This window comes from Stegostoma tigrinum, chromosome 12 (genome assembly GCF_030684315.1).
Source record: "Stegostoma tigrinum isolate sSteTig4 chromosome 12, sSteTig4.hap1, whole genome shotgun sequence".
Classification (NCBI taxonomy): Eukaryota; Metazoa; Chordata; class Chondrichthyes; order Orectolobiformes; family Stegostomatidae; genus Stegostoma; species Stegostoma tigrinum.
Window position 1 is genome coordinate 27599755 of NC_081365.1, and position 23113 is coordinate 27622867.

Genomic DNA, 23113 nt, shown 5'->3' on the forward strand with positions numbered 1-23113 from the left:
AATATTAGCCACTGATACTCCATCCCTCAGGCTATAATTTCACCAAACTCAAGTTAAGATGCAATGAGTAACAAACAACTGAGGGCAGTAAAACAATCAGAGATCCTTAAACTATATAATTCTGCAAAAACTGGTTTACTTCTGATACAACTGCTTGATGACATGAGGCCAAAGTGAGACAAAACAGACTTACCAGAAAATTAAATTATAACAGACAAATGACCAAGATTTTGACCTCCATTTTTAATATCATAACATTGTATGCAAGTACATTTAAACAGATTCTGTACAGAAACAAATATTCAAACACATATAGGACTGTAACCAAACAAAATCATCTCCATTAGTAAGTGTTAAGGTCTTTCCTGTACTGAATTGATCAATAGATGAAATATTTTCATGGTCATTTTGAAGCACATATTCAACTTAAAAATGTGAATATGCTATTTTACAGGGTGGGAGTGAGTTTCCATTTTGGGTGCAGATTGTGCCAGCTTTTGGAATTGATTCCTTTATTCTGACTTCTAACTTATTGGCATAACATATAATCACTCATTAGCCAGCACAACAGTCCTGTGTTTTCTAATACAATTGCTTTTTTCCCCTTGTTTAAGAAGTTTTTCTTGATATAGACAGCAAAGTAGTCTAGTTTTATTCATGCACATAAAATTGGTCCAGAACAAAATAATAAGTATTTTAGTCAGATTGTTGCTCCTCCAGTATTGAATAACTTGATTAAATGTAATTTCAGTTGTATACAAAGAAAACCATAGTGATCCATTTATTAATTTCATCACAGCATAAAAGTTTTAGTACATTAAATATTGAGGAGCTTTTAAAAGATAATCATCTTTTAAGGTAAAGGCAGTCTCAGTTATGGCTTTCATCGGAGGATAAGACCATCATCTGAAGTGGAAGTAACCTAACGTTACAGGGACGGACCGGTGCAAGGCAAATTCCTCTGGCATGGACATGATGGGTCAAACAGCCCTACTTTGTGCTGAAATGAATATTTGATTCTGTGCTGATTAGCATCCTTTTCTGTACAAAAAGTCTTAATAGTAAGATCTTCCTTAGGCCTATAAATAAGGACAATTAGCAGAAATATGTTATGGTGGTTAATTGGATTTGGGATATTTGGCCAATTTTATGAGCAAGAACTGCTTTCAGCACAAGAAAGGTAGAAACTGCATTTGTAGTGAAGACAATCTAAGCTGGGAGTCCTCAATAGTTCACATTGGCCACACTGGACAAATTGCAGTTACAGTAAACACAACCTACTGGAAACTCCATGTCAATTTCTGCTATAAAGTGTTTTGAGATTAAGAGAAAACATGTCACTAGAACTCAATCTTTTTATTTACAGTGTCTCAGTATTAAGCACACCCAAATTTGATATTGGCATGCTAGTTATAATGCAAATTTAATCTGACTGTAGCCCTACTACATTATTTTCACTTTAACAATAATACCTTGCATTTATAAAATGTTTTGTCAAGCAGCATGAATCAAAAAATGATTCTGAGCCACAAAACTCGAAGAGGATGGTATTCCAGAGGGCCTGAAAGGAGGATAAATGCCAAGAAATTTGGGGAAAAAGATTTCAGTTCAATATTTTGACAGCTGAAGGCACAGCTCCAAAGTTGGATCACTTAAAACAGAAGATGCTCAAGCAATCAGATTGTGTGGAGCACAGATACCTCAGTGGGCTGGTAGGCTGCAGGACATTAAAAATTGGCAAACAGAAATCATGCAGGGATTTGAGAACAACGAAGGAAGAGAATTTCTAAATGGAATTGTTGCTTAAGGAGACAACGTAGTGAGCATAGGTGCAATGGCTGAATATGATTTGGTGAGAGTTTGGATGCAGATTTTTAGGTGACCTCAAATTTACATTGGTTGAAACGTGGTAGTCTGACGAAGAATACATTGGACAAGTTGGCAATCATTATAACACCTTCAGATTTTGAGATCAGTATAAAATTTTGTAATTTAATCTTAGATTCCGTCGAATCTGAATTATGATCATCCATTATGCTTGTTTGGGATTCATCTTAGCTGGTGGGGATTTTTAGCCAGAAACGCTTCTTTCCTCGGTTACCTTTTAACCTAGTGCACCAGTTATTCCCTTAGAAACCATTCTCACCCGCAACTCATGGCAGAAATACCTAAAACTAAACTTGATAAATATATAGGACAGTAGAAGCTGTTTTAATTTCCAGTCATCCTGAAATAGATAACTACACCAATCAAATCTGATGTATGTTGCACCATCAGAATGAGGAAGAAGCTGAACTCCACGATGACACCGCCAGTCTAGCAAGTGGAGATTCACTGAGCACCTCAATTGCTGTTTCACTTGAACTTGTCACAGTGGCCAAGGATGAGGGAGTTGTTGGCAAACTCAGGTTTCCTCCAATAAATGGGCTTTGAGGGTTTCCAGAAGTTGAGCTCAGTGTGTTGGTTGGGGTCACAGAACCATTACCAACTGTCCAGTGGCATGTATAGTGGCTAAAAGTACAAATACAAGTAAATGTCCAGTGAAAACAGATCTGAAGAGATTATTCTACATCTCAGTTTGTGAATTATGGCTGGTGCAGGTTATGTTACTATTGCCAAGGCCAGGTTACATTGATTAGAGAAAAAAAAACTTGCGTTATTTACAGTGTCTTTCATGAGTACTGGATCTCCAAAATCTCTTTACAGAAAATGATGTCCTTTTGACATGTAGTCACTGCTGTACTGTGGGAAACAATGATTGTAAACAAATATGTATTTACAAGGTAAAGGTCAAGATAATTATGAAGATGGCTCAGATATGTTCATTTCCAAAAGTCATGACTAATTATTTTTGCATAGATTTGTAATGCCGTCAACAGTTCATTCAGATAGAGAAATAGGCAGGTTGAGCATATCTGAATTTTCTGTTAATGTCCTATTTTCCCATTTGATTCCTCCTGTCCCAATCGGTCCTCAACTGTATCTGTCTGCAGGCAGTAATCTTTGTCAAAGGTCTTCCAAAGGACACCAGTCACAGAAACAAATGACATAGTGGATAACATATGCACAAAAAATAAATGCAGAATCATACCCAAATATTTTCAGGCAAAGTGAGAGGAAATTGGGGCGATTGGGATGCGCTATCCTAACTTAATTGATGCCATTTGATAGGCATCTAGCAAAGCTTCATCGCTCAAGAACCTACTTTCTAAATAATTTATCACATTTTAATTTTAATGTTAGAAACACAATGGCCAGTTGTGAATGTTCAGATTAAAATAGAAGATAGAAGGGACAATGTGGAAAAGTCTGCAACTTGCTTCAGTTCTGGTGAGTTGTGTACATAGCAAAAATAATGCATAAATTACAATGTAGTGAATATTGGAAACACTGATTTCAGTGAATCCTTCAGTTAATTTTAGATATTGAAATGAAATGATTAATTCCTCAGAATTAATTGCCAAGTGTTTACACTCTAGATTTTACTGTATAAATATTGATTAGATTATGAGTACTCACTATTACAAAAGAGTAAATCAGACTGCAAATAGCAGCATCCACCCACTGAAAAATAAACAATCAAATTCAAAGTTTCTGTTTAAGTTGCCCTTGTCCTCCAGAAGCTTTGCCATACCAGTATTTTAGAGAGAGATTTAGAATTCAAATATGAAGAATAGGATGACGTTAGTGTACTTGCTCACCAAAAGTATTGGACATTGTATATTCAAATGTAATATTTAAACAAAGTGTTGAATCTTGACCACTGCAAAACAAACTTTGAACATTGACTTTTCAAGCATGAGTCTCATTCCTTATGAATTTAATGCTTGCTGATTAAAAAAAAAGTTGGCTTTAAAAATCTTTTTCTTATTCACCGTGGTTAAGGAGATACACCATTGCTTTCTCTGTTCACAGATGCCCCAGTCCCTGGTCGAGTAATCAGTTTTAAATTTCTCGCAGCAGCATGTTCCAATGCAAACTCCCAGTGGAAGTCTGAGGGTAACTACATGTGCAATGGACAGAGAGCACTGTTCATTCGTTACTGACCTCAGAATCAGATTTGATACACCATATGTTTATTGGTGGCAAACCATTGAGAAGGGCTTGAAAACAAAATTTGATAACAGTCTCTAGAAGTTGTATCCTGCACTTTTTCTTAATGGTGCAGGAACTGACATCCAAATTAGAAAAAAAAATCAAATTTGTGTCAAGAGATCAAAATTTTTAAGCATCACATGACATTAGTGACAGATTATGGCTTTGATTTCATTTAGCAGGAACAAATTGCTGCATTGAAAATCTAGGACATTGTATTTAAACATCTTATTCCTATTAGCCATCTACTTAGGTAGCCCACCAAAGTAATAATTCAGACATGAACCTCCTTTAATTATGGACATCAAACTCTTACATTGTGTTATTATTTGGATTGACTGTGGTCCATGAATGATACTAAAATATTAGGCAACCTGACAAATATATGTTAAAGGAATCTGCTCTGATATGGAGAAACAAGTTGTTCCTGGAGATTGTTAGTGGAGCATTGAGGAGGGGTAGTCAAAAAGAGCATTTCCCTCTCCCATCACCAGTAATTTTCTTTCTCACCTCTCTTTAAATCCTGGCTTCCAGCTCCACTCTGCATAGTATCTCGATTCTCCAGTATCCTGAGCTGCTCATGATTATGGGTTCTGTACCTTCATCAATTTATCAGTGTGTTTCTGCCACTCTGAAGGGTATCCTTGTACCACACTTAAAAGGTTCAATTCAATTGAATAATTTGTTGACAGATTTCTCCTTGACTTAATTACAATTCTTTTTAACTTTATTCAAATGAAACAAAAGATGCAACAAGCTAAATACTTTGCGTATCAAGTGAATTTCCAAAATAAAGTGGTATTAACAATGGTAATTTTAAAAGTTTGATGACCTGTTTAGAAGTCTCTTCCACCCACAATAATGTAAACCTTGAAACAATCCTGCCTATGCATACGACCTGGGCGGCTCACCTGGCATTGGATCCAGTTCCAGCTGTATGAGTCACTGGTAACATGTTGGCATATGGTGGAGGTGGCAATGTTGACCAGTTGTCATGCGCAGGTAAAGCCTGAAGACTGTTGCTGGAGTTTTCTGAAATAGACACTTGGTAAAACCATAAAACTGATGAGTAAATCAAACAGAATATGTTTGAAATTAAAAAAAACACCCATTTTCCTTCCCATTCAGATACTAACAGTGGCCATTCAGATTCACTACTCAGTTTAGAGATCAGGGCCATGGACTTGTGAACTCTCAACAGGCTTTCACAAGATTTGCTTCAGAATACAGTACAAATGTGCCTTATTTTACATTCCAAAATTGTTATGAAACAAAAGTATGCTAAATGAAAACAAATTTCTCTTTATTAAAGGAAAAGTTATGTCGAAGTTAACTGCCTTGAAGTTAACTGTTTGCTTATCAATTCTCAATAACTTGCACTTCTAACTCTGTCAACTTACCCCATGGTCACTGCCTCACTCAAATTTCTAGTATGCTGTTTCTCTTGTTCTCCTCCTCCCTCCTCAGCCCTTCAAGCTTGACTAACATGCAGGTTCAGTTAGCCATTACACAGATTAATGAAATGTCAGCATTCACTTCAAGAGGGCTAGAACGCAACAGCGGGGACGTACTGCTCAGTATAAGACTCTGGTCAGTTTTAAACACCAGATCTTAGGAAGGATTTGCTGGCCTTGGAGAGAATCCAGAGGAGATTTACAAGAATGATCCCAGGGGTAAAGGGCTTATCAAGACACTAGGTCTGTATTTGACAGAGTTTAGAAGGATGAGGTGGGAATCTCATTGAAACTTGGAAAATACTAAGAGGCCTGGATAGAGTGGACGTGGAAAAGATGGTTCCACTAGTAGAAGAGACTAGAACTTGAAGCATAGCCTCAGATTGAAGGAACAATCCTTTAAAATTGAGATGACAAGAAATTTCTTCTCTAGAAGGTGGTAAACCTGTGGAACTCATTGTCATAGATGGCTGTGGAGGTCAAGTCATTGTTTATAGTTAAGACTGATATAGGTAGGTAGTTGATTACTAAGTGGATCCAAGGAAATGGAGAGAAGGCAGGAGAATGGGGTCGAGAAACATACCAGCTATAATCAAATGGTGGAGCAGACTCAACAGGCCAAATGGCCTAATACTGCTCCTATATCTTCTGGTCTTATGTCACCTCTCCTGCTCCCCAGTCCTCCCACTTGCCAATATCTCGCCCTCACCCTCCTACACTGCCAATGCCTTTCTTGAATCTCTGGGCTTGGAAGAGAGACTGGGAGAGATTGGGAAAGAGTAAGAAACAAGAGAAATTGCAAGGGGCTGTAAGGGAGTAGGGCAGTCAGCAAGTGGGACAGAGAGAAGTAAAGAGAGGTAATGTATGGAAGATTAGGGATGGAAGCAGAAGGCAGCAGTTTCTTTAAAAACTGAATCAGCGATTTGGCTACAATGAAAATGTGGCAAAACTTTTAGATAAGGTCTCTATTTTAAGAACTGTGCAAAAATAAGAATGCATCATTTATTTTCATTAAATTCTTCTTTATAAGAAAGCATTATTAAGAAATACCTTAAACAGTAAACACCTGCAAGATCTTTATTTTAATTAGATGCATTAACTAAAGCCTTATTTATGTCATCTTTTTAAGAAAAATTCCCTGAAGCCAATTAAAGTTGCCCATAGAACCGGGTCTAAATAATTTTGGTTTTCCCAGTTTAAATTCTGTCTGTAAATATCCAGAGATGATGGGATCTGCAGATGCTGGAGAATCCAAGATAAAAAAGTGTGGAGCTGGATGAACACAGCAGGCCAAGCAGCATCTTAGGAGCACAATAGTTGTTGTTTTGGGCCTAGACCCTTCATCAGAAAAGAGGGATGGGGAGAGGATTCTGAAATAAATAGGGAGAGACGGGGAGGCGGACCAAAGATGGATAGAGGAGAGAGATTCCCTGAGGTTGGTCCAGAGGGAGGAAGGTAACTTCTGGAGGCCTGCTGCGTTCATCCAGTTCCACACTTTGATATCTTGGATTCTCCAGCATCTACAGTTCCCATCATCTCTGATCATAATTTTAACTTCACTGTGAAGCCTCTTCCAGGGTGGCTAACCTGAAGAAGTTACCCTCCTCCCTCTGGACCAACCTCAGGGAATCTCTCTCCTCTATCCATCTTTGGTCCGCCTCCCCGTCTCTCCCTATTTATTTCAGAATCCTCTCCCCATCCCTCTCTCTGATGAAGGGTCAAGGCCTGAAACATCAGCTTTTGTGCTCCTAAAATGCTGTTTGGCCTGCTGTGTTCATCCAGCTCCACACTTTGTTATCTTGTAAATATCCATTCTATTTTTGATAAAATAACAGAATGACAACTTCATTGCTTTTCATCTCTAGACCCTCCCCTCTTTTGTTTATTTTTGCAAAGTATACTTTATTCATAAAGTATCTACAAACTTGTCAATTTGTACTTTAGAGAAAATGCAATGTTTCTCAACTGAGCATTTTGCATGCTTCTTTCAGCCATTGTTGAGATGAGGGCATTGCTAGCTTATTCAGCACTTATGCCTGTCCCCAGCTACATGTAAGACTGGTGAACTGCCTTCTTGAACTGATGCATCTACGTGCAATAAATGGAGTCCATAGTGCTATTAGGGAGAGTGTTCCTAGATTTTGAACCAGTGACACTGAAGAAACAACAATATATTTTCCAAAGTCAAGATAGTGAGTGGCTTGGAAGGAAACTTGCAGATGATGTTGTCCCCATGTGTCTGCTGCCATTCTCGTGGTTGTAGGTTTTGAAGGTGCTGTCTAAGGAGATTGGTGAATTTCTACATCCTGTAGAGAGTACACACTGCTGCTACTGAGCTTCAGTGGTGAAGGAGTGAATGTTTTTAAGATGTGGTACCACTCAAGTAACTTGCTTTGTCCTAAAGGTGTCAAGCTTCTTGAGTGATATTGAAGCTGCAGTCATCCAGACAAGTGGGGAGTATTCCATCACACTCCAGATTTATGGCTTAAAAGATTGTAGTAAGGTTTTGTAGAGACACAGGTGAGTTTCTAGGTGAAGAATTCCTTTGGTTTACATTCTCTGACCTGTTCGTGTAGCCACAATATTTTTATGGCGAGTCCAGTTGAGTTTTTCTTTAATGGTAACCCTGAAGATGTTGGTATTGGAGCTTCCGTGATGGTAGCGCTATTGAACGTCAAAGCTGGATCATTAGATTGTCCCTTATTGGTCATGATCATTGTCTGCTATTTGTATGTTTTTTAGAATTCTTAGAAACCCTACAGTGTGGAAACAGGCCCTTCAGCCCAACAAGTCCACACCGAACCTCAGTGCATCCCACCCAGACCCATTCCCCCTATAACCCACCTTAGCTACAGATCATGATCAACACAGGCAATTTAGCATGGCCAACCCACCTATCCTGCAAATCTGTGGACTGTGGGAGGAAACCGGAGCACCCAGACGAAACCCACGCAGACACTGGGACAATGTGCAAACTCCACACAGACAGACACCCAAGGCCAGGATCAAACCTGGGTCCCTGGTACTGTCAGGGAGCAGTGCTAACCACTGTGCCACCGTGCCGCCATATTGTGAATGTTACTTGTCAGTTGTCAATCTAAACCTGGATATTGCCCAGGTGTTGCTGAATTTGGACATGGATTGCTTTAGTATTTGAGGAGTCATAAATGTTTTTGAACACTAATTGTCAGCAAACAACCCCACTTTTGACCTTATGATAGAGGAATGGTCATTCATGAAACTAACGAAGATGTTTGGCCGAGTGGTGAGTTGATTGTCCCTCAATAACTATTACCACCTTCCTTTGTTTTTGATATGACATCAACCAGTCAAGAGTTTCCTTCCTGATCCCCATTGACTCTAATTTTCTCGGACTCCTTGATGCTGGACTTGGTAAAATATGGCCTTGATGTCCAAGGCTGGCACTTTCATCTGCCCTCTGCAATTTGGTTCTTTTGTCCATATGTGAACCAAGATTGTAAGAAGGTCAGGAGTTGTGTGGCCTTGGTGGAACCCAAGCTGGGTGACGCTGAGCAAGTGCTGCTTGATAGCACAGTTGATGACACCTTTCATCACTTTACCAATGATCAAGATAGACTGATGGGGCAATAATTTGCTGAAAATGTCCTTTTTGATTACAGAAGTAATTTGGCCAATTTTTCACATTGTCAGTTAGATGCCAGTGTTTGAGCTATACTGGAAATACTTGGCTAGAATTGCGGCAAGTTCAGGAGCACAAATCTTTAGGACTGTTGCTGGAATGTCGTCAGGGTACATAGCATTTTCAGTATTCAGTGTGCACGGCTGTTTCTTCATATCATGCGGAGTGAATAAAATTGGCTGAAAACTGTGATGCTAGGGATCTTTGGAGGAGACAAAGATGGGTCATCTATTCAGCACTTCTGAGCAAAGGTTATTGCGAATGTTTCAGCCTTAACCTCGGCACAGATTTGCTGAGCACCTCAAACGTTGAGGAAAGGGATATTTGTGTAGTTTCCTGTTGTTATCCATCTCTGTTTATAACTGGATGTGGCAGGATGAACACAGCAGGCCAAGCAGCATCTTAGGAGGACAAAAGCTAACATTTCGGGCCCCTCTTTGTTATCTCAGATTCTCCAGCATCTGCAGTTCCCATTATCTGTTGCCATCCTGCATTCTCATTTTAAGGGAATTTAACACTTTAAAATATGAAATTCTTTCATCCATGAATTTTAACGAAAGCTACATAATGTACTCCAACTGAAAATAAGAACTGTCTTCAAAAATAGATTTGAAAGCAAACACAAGAAACATTCAAAAGTAACATAAGATCATTGAAAGGAACTTTCAACAAATCAAAACTCAGTGATTTTATCCTCTTATCCTTCTAATATTTGGTGACAGAAGATCATGGATATGAGGCAGAAATTGTGCTCAGGAAATTGGGAAAATCTACTAACGAGTAAACTAATCGATGAACAGTGGAGAATGTTTAACACAATACAAAACCAGTTTATACCCCTGAGAAGGAAAAGTTCCACTTCACAGAAATTAACAGTCATGGACAACTAAAAAAATAATGGACAGCATAAAACTAAAAGAAATGCAGAAGAAAACACAGGCACTGCTGCACAGGAAAGATACAAAGTTCAGCAATGGGCCTCAAAGCAGCTTATCAGAGCTGCTTAAAAAGGGGTGATAAGAGAAAACTTGTCATAGACATCAAAATGAAGAAGAAAAATGTTACATTAAGGGAAGTGATAATGGGAACTGCAGATGCTGGAGAATCCAAGATAATAAAATGTGAGACTGGATGAACACGCTGGCCCAGCAGCATCTCAGGAGCACAAAAGCTGACGTTTCGGGCCTAGACCCTTCATCAGAGACTGATGAAGGGTCTAGGCCCGAAACGTCAGCTTTTGTGCTCCTGAGATGCTGCTGGGCCTGCTGTGTTCATCCAGCCTCACATTTTATTATCTTACATTAAGGGAAAACAGGCTGACAGGAGCAATGTTGGTCCACTAAAGACTGAAAGTGGCGATATTGTCAATGACTATGGAGTAATGGCAGACATGTTAAATAATTACTTTTCCACAGTATTTACAGGAGTAAAGTACGGTAGCTTACTGGAAGTGCTGAGGAAACTAACAGTGGATCAGGATCAGGGACTGAATAAATGTAACAGAGGTAAAACATTGGTAATGAGGAAATTAATGGAACTAAGAGGGGCCTGATGGTTTTTATTCGAAGGTGTAAAGGGAGCACATTGTAGATACACTAACTATAATCTTTCAGAGCTCCTGAGATACACGAGTCATGTTCCTAGGTTGGAAATTTGCACTTGTCACTCTGTATTTTAAGACGTGCAAAAGAAGAGAACCAGGCAATTACAGAGCAGTTAGCCTAACGTCTGTAGTGGGATAATTTTTACAGTGTATAATCAAGGATGAGGTATTTGAACACCTTGAAATTTTCAGCTCATCAAGGAGAAACAGCATGGAATTGAGACGGGTAGGTTGTGCCCAATGGACCTCATTGAATCTTTTGAAAAGGTGACTAAGGTCATTGGGGGAAACATCTATGGAAGTTGTCTATATGCACTTCCAGAAGGCATCTGATAAAGTCCCACATGACAGGCTGTTAACAAAGGTAGAAGCCCAAGAACTGAGGGAAAATTTCTGACCTGGCTGGGAAATTGGTTGAGTGACAGGCAACAGAAAATAGGGAAATGGGTAGGTACTCAAATTGGCAGGATGTGACCTATGGTGTCCCACAGGGATCATCATCCTGTGTTAGGACTTCAATTATACTCAGTATTCATTAACAACTTGGGAAATAGCAATGAAAAGTCCAAATTTGCTGATGACAAAGATACGTGACATTGTAGACAACGTGGATGATTGCAAAGGTATATCAATAGACTAAGTGAATGGTCAAAACTGTGGCAGTTGGAGTTCAAATATAAGCAAGTGTGTGAGGTTATCTATTTGGAACTAAAATGGATAGATCAGGCTACTTTCTTGATGGTATGAAGTTAAAAACAGAGGGTGTCCGAAGAGAGTTTGGAGTTTAGGTGCATACATCTTTACGTCACTAACAGGTGTAGGAATTAACAAGAAAGCTAATTGAATGCTGGCCTTTATATCTAGAGGATTGGACTACAAGGATGCAGAAGTTATGTTGCAGTTATTCAAAAGCCTGATTAGAGCCCACTTAGAGTACTATGAGCAATTCTGGGTACTGTACGTTAGGAAGCATATACTGGCCTTGGAGGGAGTACAATGTAGATTTATAAGAATGATACCTGGACTTCAGGGATTAAGCTATGAGAAGAGATTATAAATTTAGATCTGTTTTCTCTTGAATTTAGATGGTTAAGCATGATCCAATTAGAGTCAAAGTATTAGGGCCAGACTATTCAGGAGAGACATTGGGAAACACTTCTATAACATAAAGTACGATAGGTGTTTAGAACTTTCTTTCACAAATGGTAGTGGATGCTGGGTCAGTTGTTAATTTTAAATCAGAGATAGATTTTTTTTATCAAGCAAAGATATTAAGGGATATGAGGCAAAGGCAGGTATTTAGAGTTAGGCTACAGATCAGCCATGATCTCATTGAATGGTGGTCTGGCCTCAAGGAGGTCTATGGCCTATTGTTGATCCTATAACAAAAATCAATAATCCATCTGAAATAATTAACCCATTAATGAGTTTAAATCCATTGCAGATTGTATGCTTCATTAATTTTGTAAAAGCATTTTCAAACTGTGAATTATCATTATTAATTACTCAGTGTAACCAATCAACTGATGGTTTAACTAGTAGGTTTGATCTTACCTGTTGAGTAATTTCTATGAATGTAGGATGTTGGATATGGACTGGCAAGGTGCCTACGCCTTGAGGGATAGCGTTCACAGCTACGGTACCCATGGGCACCAGGCAGTGGTAAAGCAGCACAATATTGATAGCTTGGATTTGTTGGTGTACAAATGGCCTCAGCATTGGGAATCAACCAGCTGCTTACTGAAAAGAAGAAAAAATAGTTCCAGTAAAATCAGTGAACATAACATTTCAGTAGCAATGTTCTTAATTATTTTACATCAGCTATACTGTCTGCAGTATACTGTCTATTTGTAATAGCTAATCCAAAAGCAACTTCTTAAATTCTAAGGTATTGGTATTTAAGTCTGTCTTAAACTTTAATATTTAATGTGCAATAAAATGTGCTTTAGGATAAGAAGGTTGATGATTTCAGCATTTGAAAGTAAAGTAATTTGGAAAAGAGACAAAAAAGGTTGTGAAAATGAGAATTTCCCACTTAGAATCTTCTAATTGCAAAGCAGTTGCAATATCAATGAGGAGGATAGGTACTTACAGTGACTTATCAAAGAAACTGCCACAGCTCAGGCAATGATCTCAAAATTGTGCTCTGTCCCCAAGTACTCAATTTGAAAAAAAGATGGAAAAGCACTATTCAATTTGGATATATGTTTTATAAAAAAGTGGAATTATGCAATGTAAAACATAGCTTCATCCATAAAATTACGAATTATTTCAAATGTATGAAATAATGAGATGTAGTATCCACGTTGTGCAGTACATTTCCATGTGATATTGAGAACATAAAAAATTGAATGAAAGTGGTATAGATGTTGAGTCTGTTTCTTGCTAAGTGTAAGATTTTGGCAAATTAATAAAACAAGATTCAGATTTCCAAATATTACCAGGGCACAATAAGTAACAGTTTGTTTTTAGAAATAAAAAAAGCAAAATCACCACTAATAGTGGTGCAAATATGAAAGATGCATAGGCTTTTCATTTGAATAATTCCAAATTTACTTAACAACACTTCCTCCCACATTCATTGAGATTAACATAAAACTATCACCCTCATAGCTCCAATGATCTAATCTTGTTACAAAACTCAATGACCATTATCACACCAAAATTTTACATACTAGCATGCCTGCATTGAAAGTTTAGTACTGCACTTACTATGAGGGTAACTTATGTGCTGATTTTCAGAAAGATCATCTGTGCAATCCTTATAACTGGCTCTGTAAGAGTTCAAATAAAGATATGAAATTATAGATCTTGGAACATCTTTGTTGCTTAAATGTTCCGTCATTCAATTTAAAAATATATAAATCCTGCCTTTCTAAATCCCAAAAGAGAGGACCTCTTCTTGGCAAGTGCATTTCCCTGAGCCACTGAAAAGCATCTATTCAAGCTTCACTTTCTGCTATGGAGCAGATTACCAATATAAACAGGTATTCTTGGTGTCACACTGGATGCCCTTTTTCCTAAATATGTAGATTGGTCTCCATATTGGTCATAAAATTCTATTAAAAAAAACATAATACGCATTATTATCTATTGACCAGTGACCGTCCAGAAGGTCAGTGGCAGAGATGCATGGGAGGACAATCAGCTGCAAGTTCCCATTCAAACCATGCAGCAGACTGACTTGTAACTGTACTGCATTTCTTCATTGTCACTGAGCCAAAATCCTGGAATTACCCTCCAACCAGCACTGTGGGTGTATCTACATCAATATGGACTGCAGTGGTTCAAGAAGGCAATTCAATACTCACATTGGGGATTAGGAATTGTAAGAAAATAATAAATATACACCTTTGTAGTGAAAGGCTGTTATTTATCTCTTATTTGCCAAACACAGTTTTGAGCATTGTTACAAATTTTGTACGGATCAAATTGCAAGATGCTAATTCCTTTGGGAATTTCCACCCTTCCTTAAACCAGAATGTATAATTATAGACCAAGGCTAACATACCTGTCCAGAGATAATGGGAATTGCAGATGCTGGAGAATCCAAGATAACAAAGTGTGGAGCTGGATGAACACAACAGGCCAAGCAGCATCTTAGGAGCACAAAAGCTGCCGTTTCGGGCCTAGACCCTTCATCAGAGAGGGGGATGGGGTGAGGGTTCTGGAATAAATAGGGAGAGAGGGGGAGGCGGACCGAAGATGGATAGAGGAGAAGATAGGTGGAGAGAGAATAGGTGGGGAGGTGATAGGTCAGTCTGGGGAGGACGGACAGGTCAAGGAGGCGGGATGAGGTTAGTAGGTAGGAAATGGAGGTGCGGCTTGAGGTGGGAGGAGGGGATAGGTGAGAGGAAGAACAGGATAGGGAGGTGGGGATGAGCTGGGCTGGTTTTGTGATGCAGTGGGGGGGGGAGGGGACAAACTGAAACCTGCAGCCCAATGGTATCAATGTGGACTTCACAAGCTTCAAAATCTCCCCCTCCCCCACTGCATCCCAAAACCAGCTCAGCTCGTCCCCGCCTCCCTAACCTGTTCGTCCTCTCACCTATCCCCTCCTCTCACCTCAAGCCACACCTCCATTTCCCACCTACCAACCTCATCCCGCCTCCTCGACCTGTCTGTCCTCCCCAGACTGACCACCCCACCTCCCCACCTATACTCTCCTTTCCACCTATCCTCTCCTCTATCCATCTTCGGTCCGCCTCCTCCTCTCTCCCTATTTATTCCAGTTCCCTCTCCCATCCCCCTCTCTGATGAAGGATCTATGCCCAAAATGTCAGCTTTTGTGCTCCTGAGATGCTGCTTGGCCTGCTGTGTTCATCCAGCTCCACACTTTGTTATCTTACTACAGTGTTGCTCGTTGTTTTATTTCTGTGACATCCTATAATCTGTTGGCCTGTCACCAGTAAACACAAACTGCAACCTGCAGTACCTCATAATCAGCAAGTATTTTCTTATGCTGCCTGTCAATTAGGGAATGTAAATAAAGTTAACATAATGGTGGCTTCCTACATATTATTACTGTGTGCAATACACAACAAAATACATTCTAAAATTATTTTAAATGCATTATTAGAAAGACAAAGAAATACCAAGTAACAACAAATCCGTAAAAAGTGTCTTTACATGTTTTTACTGCAAAATGTTGACAAACCTTTCTTTGGCATCCAGGAACGCTTTTGCAAAAGGATTGTTCTTGATCTTCAGAGCTGTAACCTTAAGACAAAACACATAAAACCCAAAATGCAAGCTGCTCTGTAGATAGCTAATTATAAAAAAAGTCTCAAAAAGATAGCTTAAGGCACCTAACTAAGATGCAGACTATCTATTTTCCCCCTCTTTACAACCAATACGCATCTGAACATTTGCAAAGTGAGAAGGTTTTCATTTGTGTACAGTCCCCTGCCTCCCAGTTTATGTAATATTCATAAACAGTCACCTTCTAACAACTATTTCACACAAGCACTCTTACTCTTAAACCCCCTTGAATTCATTGATTTATTGACGGAATTGGGAGGCCAACAAAGTTTACTCAATTCCCTTGATTTGCTGTCCATTGTTGCTTTTGTCTACAGCTTCACTCTGCGATCAAGCTCTCTTCCAGAGGTAGTAAGGCCAGAAAAATTAATTTGTATCCAGAGTCCAGTCCAAAACTAATGCCGTCAGTGCTGAAAAGAAAGAGGCAGAGCATACAGAAAACATGCCATTTTCCAGATTTTCTAAATGAAACTCGAGAAAATCCACAAGATTTTGAATTGAGGCTCAGATTGTAAACTATCAGCATGTTTGTAAGAGGAAGACACTACAAATGGGTAGAATTGCCACAAGTAACAGTGTTGCAGCAACACAAATACACTTAAATTCACAAAATGCAGAATCACAGAATTGTTATTGTGCAGAAGGAAGCTATTCAGTCCAGCATTAGTGCACTAACTAAATTAAAGGCTTTAAGTTAGTGCCAATCTGCTATCTTTTTCCCCACAGCCCTACATTGTTTAAACAGAAACAATCATCTAATGAACTATTGAATGTCTCAATTGAACCTACCTCCTCCAGACTTCTAGGCAGTGCATTCCATACCCTAGCTACCCACTGTCTGAAAAGATTTTTCTCACCTTGCTGCTGTTGCAAATCTCTTTAAAACTGTTCCCTCTGATTCCTGATCTATTCATGATTGGGAACTGTATCTCCCTATCTACTCTTTCTGAACTGCTTATAATTTTGAAACCTTGTATCAAATTTCCTCTTAGCGCACTCCTTTCTAAGGAAAACCATCCTAACTTCTCAAGTCTTTCCTCTGAACTGACATGTCTCAATCCCATAAACATTCACAAATTTCTTCTCACTCTTTCCAATCCAATAACATCTTTTCCATTATCAAGTACATATACTGTACACAGGGCTCCAAGTGTGGTCTAACCCCACTGCTCTTGTACTCTATGGCCCTCTTAATGAAGCCTAGAATACTGCATGCTTTATTAACAGCTCTCTCTACCTATTCTTCCATGTTTAATCACTTATGTACATATACAACTAGCTCGTCTGCTCCTGAACATTCTTTAAAGTAATACCCTTTATGTTATATTGTCTATCTATGTTCTTTGTACCAAAAAAAAATCACCTCACACTTCTCCCACATTGAGCTTTGTTTGTCAAATGTTCACCTTTCCACTAATTCATGTCCTTTTGGAATTCTACGTTATCCTCTTCACAATATACAATGCTCTCAAGTTTTGCCTTAGCTACAAACTTTTTTATTGTCACCTGTTCATCGAGGTCTAGATCATGTATATGTATCAGGTAAATCAAGGGTCTCTGTACCGACATCTCAGGAACTCCCTTACAAACCTTCTTGTAGCCCAAAACATCCATTAATCATTACTCTGCTTCCAATCGCTCAGCCAATTTTATATTTATATTTCTACTGTTCCCTTTATCCATGACCAATAATTTTCCTCACACATCTTAAAACACCTTTTGGCACTCTGTGTATACATCATTAACAGCTTTGACTTCATCAAGCCTTTCTGTTCTGTCTTCAAAATAATTCCAGCAATTCAGACACAATCTTACCTCAACAAATCTATGTTGACACTTCTAAATCAATATTTTCCATGTGATGGAGTCCCGACCCAAAACGTCAAGCTTTCCTACTCCACTGATGTTGCTTGGCCTGCTGTGTTCATCCAGCTTCACACCGTGTTATCTCAGATTCTCCAGCATCGGCAGTTCCCACTATCTCTGTAACTCTTTTCCATGTGACTGTTAATTTTATCCACAAAATAATTGTTTCTAGAAGTCTCCTGCTCACCATAATTAAATTGACTGGTCTGTAATTGCCAATCTAAAGTTCTGAGGAAGGCTTACTGGACCTGAAACATTAATTCTGCTTTGTCTTCGCAGAAGCTGCCACACCTGCTGAATTTCTCCAGTGGTTTCTATTTTTGTTTCAAATTTACAGCATCTGCACTTCTTTGTTTTAGTTTACTTCCCTTGGATTCTTTTAATGACTTAGTTTCTTCTTCTGTCATCGTAGTCTGGATAGCATCTGCCTTGAGGGCAAAGGTAGATGCAAAGTATTCATTTTAATATATCAGCCATGCTTCTTGCCTCCAAATGTAAACCCTTGTTTGCTTCCCTAATCATCATACTCCCCCTTTTCTTAGTTATGCGCTCATGGTTGCCTTTATGTTAGTTGTCAGTGTTTTTCTCAGAATCTCCTTTTGCTTTTTGTACTTGTTTTTTCACTTCCCTTCTGATATTTCTGTGATCAGTTTGGTTTTCACCTGCCATAACACACTTTTTTCTACTTTAACTCCATTTTTTATCTCCTTTGTCATCCAGGGAGCTCCGGATTTGTTTGTCCTAAATATCCCATCAGAGAGAATATACCCCGACTGCACCCAAACAATCTCCTCTTTGAAGGTAGTCATTGTTTCATTACTGATTTTCCTGCCAGCCTTTCGTTCTAATCTATTTAGCTTGGCTCCATTCTTGCACCATCAAAGTAATCTCTGCACCGGTTCATTACTCTTGCTCTGGATCAACCAATTTCATTTTACAACTTCATCTTAAATGCTATGATACAAAGACCACTATCCCCTAAATGTTTCCCCACTGTCATTTAATCCACTTAGCCCACCTCATTTCAAGGACATAGTAGTGCCTCCTTTCTTGTTGGACTAGACACTGTTGGACACATTTAGACTTTATTGTTTTCTCCCTTCTGCCAATTAATTACAATTCCCTATTTTAGTTCTTAGCTCCTTTTTCTCAGAAACTGCTGCCCACTTATCTTTTTTCACATGCTGCAGCCACATCATTGCAAACTTAGCAGCCTCACTTCTACACTGATTGCTAATATCCATACCTCCCACTGTGCCAAATCAAAAATCAAGGCAAAAACAAATGAAGCTGAAAATATATGGCCAGATTTTCTGAGGAGTTGCAATCTCACAAAGATTCTTTCTTTTCGCAACAAAAGAGCTCAGCATTTCAGCTAGGAGATTCCAATCGGAGGTCCTTCAAAAATTAGGAGTTGTGTTTCCATTCTAACAGATCCCTCATTGTCTGTTCTAAACAGAGGAAAGCAAACTACACCCCTTTTTCAACAGAATTTGGTGGCGGTATTCTGAAATTGAAAAGCCCAACATTACAGACAGCCACTTTAACAACTGCTGTGAAATGCTAAGTTATGGTTAGGGTGCCAGGTAGGTGGGGAAGCGGGAACAGTACCAGGTGGATAGGGTGCCAAGTAGGTAGAGGGTAGTGTGCAAGTTGGTATGGTGCCAGGAAGGTGGAACACCAGGGTGCAAAGTGGCAAAAGATCAAGTACATGATGAAGTGTGTAGGCTTCCTGAGGGTGTCTGGAAGATATCATGCCTGGAAGAGATAAGGGTGGGTGGTGGTGGTTCCTGGGACCGTGGGAAAGTTGTCAGGTCTCAGGTGTGCTGTGGGTAATGGTTGAGTTCAGCAACAGGGACAGGAAGAGGTTTTGGATTCTGAGTGTGGATGGAGAGTGGGTGTCAGATTTCAGTGTAGAATCAAGTCAGATTTTGTGGGGTTTTACGATTTGGGGGAGTGTAGTTCAAGCAGTAAGGTGAGCTGGGAGGTCAATTTAATAGTTACGCAGGAGTAAGTCTAGGTTAGCCTAAATTTCCTTTATTACCTATTTACTTAGCCTTCCAAACTCTGCAATTAAAATGCATACTTTCTTGAAGATTCCAGTGTAGGGAAATTGTTCATTGGAATCTCCAATTTCCTGGGCAAATCCTTTCAAGTCAATCAAAATGGGAACTCCACAGTATCCTCATGTGCAATTCTTATCTACAATTCAGAAACTATTATCTGGCCATTGGAAAATGTGGGTCTATGTTGTTACAGCAGTAACATTTGGAATAAAGAAAACATCTGAGTTTCCTGTTGATCAGCTGGAAAGCAATCTGACTCGGAAGGAAGGAAGTATTAGCTAGTACAGATACTGCTGCGAAGATGTATTATCTGTTAAGAACCAGAATGTGGGAGAACAGGCATGAGGCTCAGTGTTATCACTGGTGAACACCACACTGAGAACTCCAAACTGACAAATTCATCCACATACTTTTTATGATCTACATTCACTGCACTAAGGAATAAAAAAAAGTTGTGTTTAGTCAGCATTCTCATCTTAAACCTAAAATGATCAATAATGAATGAATAAGTAGTATCTACAACTACATCCCAAGTTTAAAAAAGACAATGTTTGAAAACATCCAACAATCGTATTTAAGGTATGAAGTACACCAACATAATTATGAGAAGCTAAATGTAAACCACTATTGTAATGATCTTTATACTGACCTCTTCATTCTGATATGCAGTCACTGCAATGAACTGAGTCTCCGGAAAAGAGTGATTTGAAATCATCCTGTGAGGACCCCCAACACGCACTATATGAATTTGAGGCTTGTACTTATGCAGAGAATTTAGAATTACCTGTAAAAATATGGCAAAAAAATTGCTGATAAACACTAGTTTTGTACCTAAGAAAAAAATTGTGGTGGAACGGCATTAATACACAATCGTACTAATGTTGCTGCTCAGAATCACAGAATTGTTAGGAACAGAAGGAGGCCATTCAGCACATTGTGCCTGTCTGCACCAGTTCTATCACCTAGTCCTAGTCTCTTGCCTTTTCCTCATGTTCCAGAACACTATTACTATACAAATAATTATCCAACGTTCTCTTGAATGTCTCAACTGAACCTGCCTCCTGCATATTTCCAGGCAGCGCATTCCATACTCTAGCTATTCACTGTAAGAAGGTTTTTTTTCCTCACATTGCTTTGAAATTCCACACTGATCCCCTCACAGTCTACAATTCTTCCAAGTTTCATATCATCTGCAAACTTTGAAATTGTCCTCTGTACACCAAGATCCAGATCATAATATATATCAGCACAAGCAATATTGGCGCCTGGGGAGCTCCCATCCAAATTTTTCTCCAGCCTGAAAAATTTCTCTCTCTGCTTTCTAACACTTAGCTAATTTTGTATCCATACACTATCTTTCACACTATGACTTTAACATTCCTCACAAATGTTATGTGGCACTGTATCAAACACCTTCTGGAAACCCAGATATACCACATCAATAGTGTTATTCTCCTGGATCCTTTCTGGTTCCTCTTCAAAAAACTCCTGTAAGTGAGCTAAATGTAATCTCCTCATTAGAAAACCATGAGGGCTCCTTCTAATAACACACTTTTTTTCAAATGATTACTAATTCCATCCTGAATGATTGTTCCAGTAAATTCCCCACCACTGACGTTAAACTGGCTGGTCTAAAATTGCCGGGCTTATCTTTACAACCTTTCTTGAACAAAACCATAATATTTGTGATTCTCCAATCTTCTGACAACATCACCAAGTTTAGGGAAGATGGTAACATTATGGCCAATGCCCCCACAATTGCTACCCTGCCCTTTCTTCAAAATATTTGGACGCATTTCAACAATCCTGGCATTTTATCAACTGTAAGTGCCAATGGTATCTTTAACAATTCTTTATAATTAGTTTTGAACCCTTCTGGTCATAAAGTTTCCTCCTCTGTCACCATGGCTCGGGCAGTATCCTCTTCTTTTATAAACGCAGAATAAAAGATTCATTTAAAAACTCAGTCACGTCCCTACCTCTATGTGTAACTTGCCTTTTTGGTGTCTGATTTCCCTACTCCTCTTTCCATTCTCTTACTGCATTTATGCCAATAGATTTTCTTTTAGTTTCTCTTTGCTTGTCTTATTTTCTTTTTCACCTCCCCTTAAATCTTTAGCATTCCTACTGATCATCAATTGTATTTTCTGTCTTACAACTATCGTAAACTCACATTTTCTTTGTAATATTACTTTATATCTCCTTTGCTATCTAGGGAACTTGGGATTTACTTGTTCTACCCGTTCCATTAGAGAGAATATCCGTTGACTCTGCCTCAACTTTGTGTTCTTTAAAAGTGGCCAATTGTTCAATTACTATTTTTCTTGCCAAGCTCTTATTCCAGTCAATTGTGTACAGCTCTCTTCTTTCCCCATTAAAGTTTGCTTACAACTGGCTGATTTTGCTTCCTCTGATTGTTACATGTCATTTTCAACACCATCCAAAATCTTATGATACAATGATCTTTGTCTTCTGAATGACACTGACACTTGATCCACTTGGCTCACTTCATTTCCAAGGTCCAGGTCCAAAGATGCTTTTGATTTTTATGCCCCTATTTAAAAAGCTCAAGAACATGTTATTAACCATGTTGTACAACCAAGTTTCTTTGCACATGAGCCCCCTCTATAATATACTCTTCATTTTACATTGCCTCTCTTCATTCTTCCAACCAAAGGAATCATTTCAAACTTCCTTGCATTAACTGTGTGAGTCCTCCCCTGGTATCCCTTACCAAACTACAAACCCTCACATTTGTCTGTATTAAACTCTATTTGCCGCTCCTCAGCCCATTTGCCCATCTGATCAAGGTCCCGTTGTACTCTAAGATAAGCCTCTTTGCTACCCACTACACCACCTATTTTGATGTCATTCAACCATTTAGATAAAATCTCACAAAAAGCAAATGAGCGCACTGAAATAACAGCCAGAAACATAGTGCCAGTCAAGTTTGCTGGACAGTTAAGCCTGTAGTGGAAGGATTAAAAGAAAGAAAATGCTGTAACAATGGGCAGATCTCACTTCATCAAAAAGCCTAAAAAAAAACCTGAGCAATTGACAGATATGCACACGGACATAAATAATCAGCTGCAGGAAAGATGTATGGGGCAACATTAAATCCTCTATTTACCAGTGAAAAGATTTTATTTAAAGCTGGGAGTTCAGGTATTTGCAAAACAATTTGTGAACAGAATATTTTGTCTTGCATTGGAGTATAATAACAAGGAAACCACTAAATAAGGTCAGCCAGTAACTCTTGTTAGCTATATCACCCAAGATGTAACTTATTTCACCCTGCAAAATGCCATTCTGCATCCTGATAAACTTCAATAATTTCTTTCAAAATATTGCTCTGTAACTGACTATGTTATACTAGTGCTTGCTGCTGATAGTAAGTGACAAAAATCAAAAGGTGTTCCCTTGTCTACTGCTGACAACACAATCTTAAGTGCAAAACAAAGGGAATTAATGAAGATTTTTTAAAAACAGATTTAGATGTATGCAAGTATGTATTAAAACAGAAAGACCATAAAGGAGAGAAGAAATTCCTCATGATCTTTTGAAATACTGAACATATTACATCACACTTAAATAGAATAAGTGTGCT

At 38.8% G+C, this 23113-nt stretch overlaps 1 protein-coding gene across 1 annotated transcript in view; it reads right to left on the reverse strand.

Annotated features, from left to right (window-relative positions):
- Positions 1 to 320: 320 nt before the first annotated feature.
- The window catches only part of LOC125457195 (T-box transcription factor TBX19-like), a 37585-nt gene continuing 14792 nt past the window's right edge, over positions 321 to 23113 (reverse strand). The window contains exons 3-8 of the mRNA XM_048541094.1: positions 20156 to 20290; positions 15471 to 15532; positions 13526 to 13587; positions 12368 to 12553; positions 5007 to 5139; positions 321 to 2511 (exon numbers count right to left, since the gene is read on the reverse strand). Of these exons, the coding sequence (XP_048397051.1) occupies positions 2274 to 2511; positions 5007 to 5139; positions 12368 to 12553; positions 13526 to 13587; positions 15471 to 15532; positions 20156 to 20290 (816 nt within the window). The 3' untranslated portion in view covers positions 321 to 2273. The remainder of the gene's footprint in view (positions 2512 to 5006; positions 5140 to 12367; positions 12554 to 13525; positions 13588 to 15470; positions 15533 to 20155; positions 20291 to 23113) is intronic.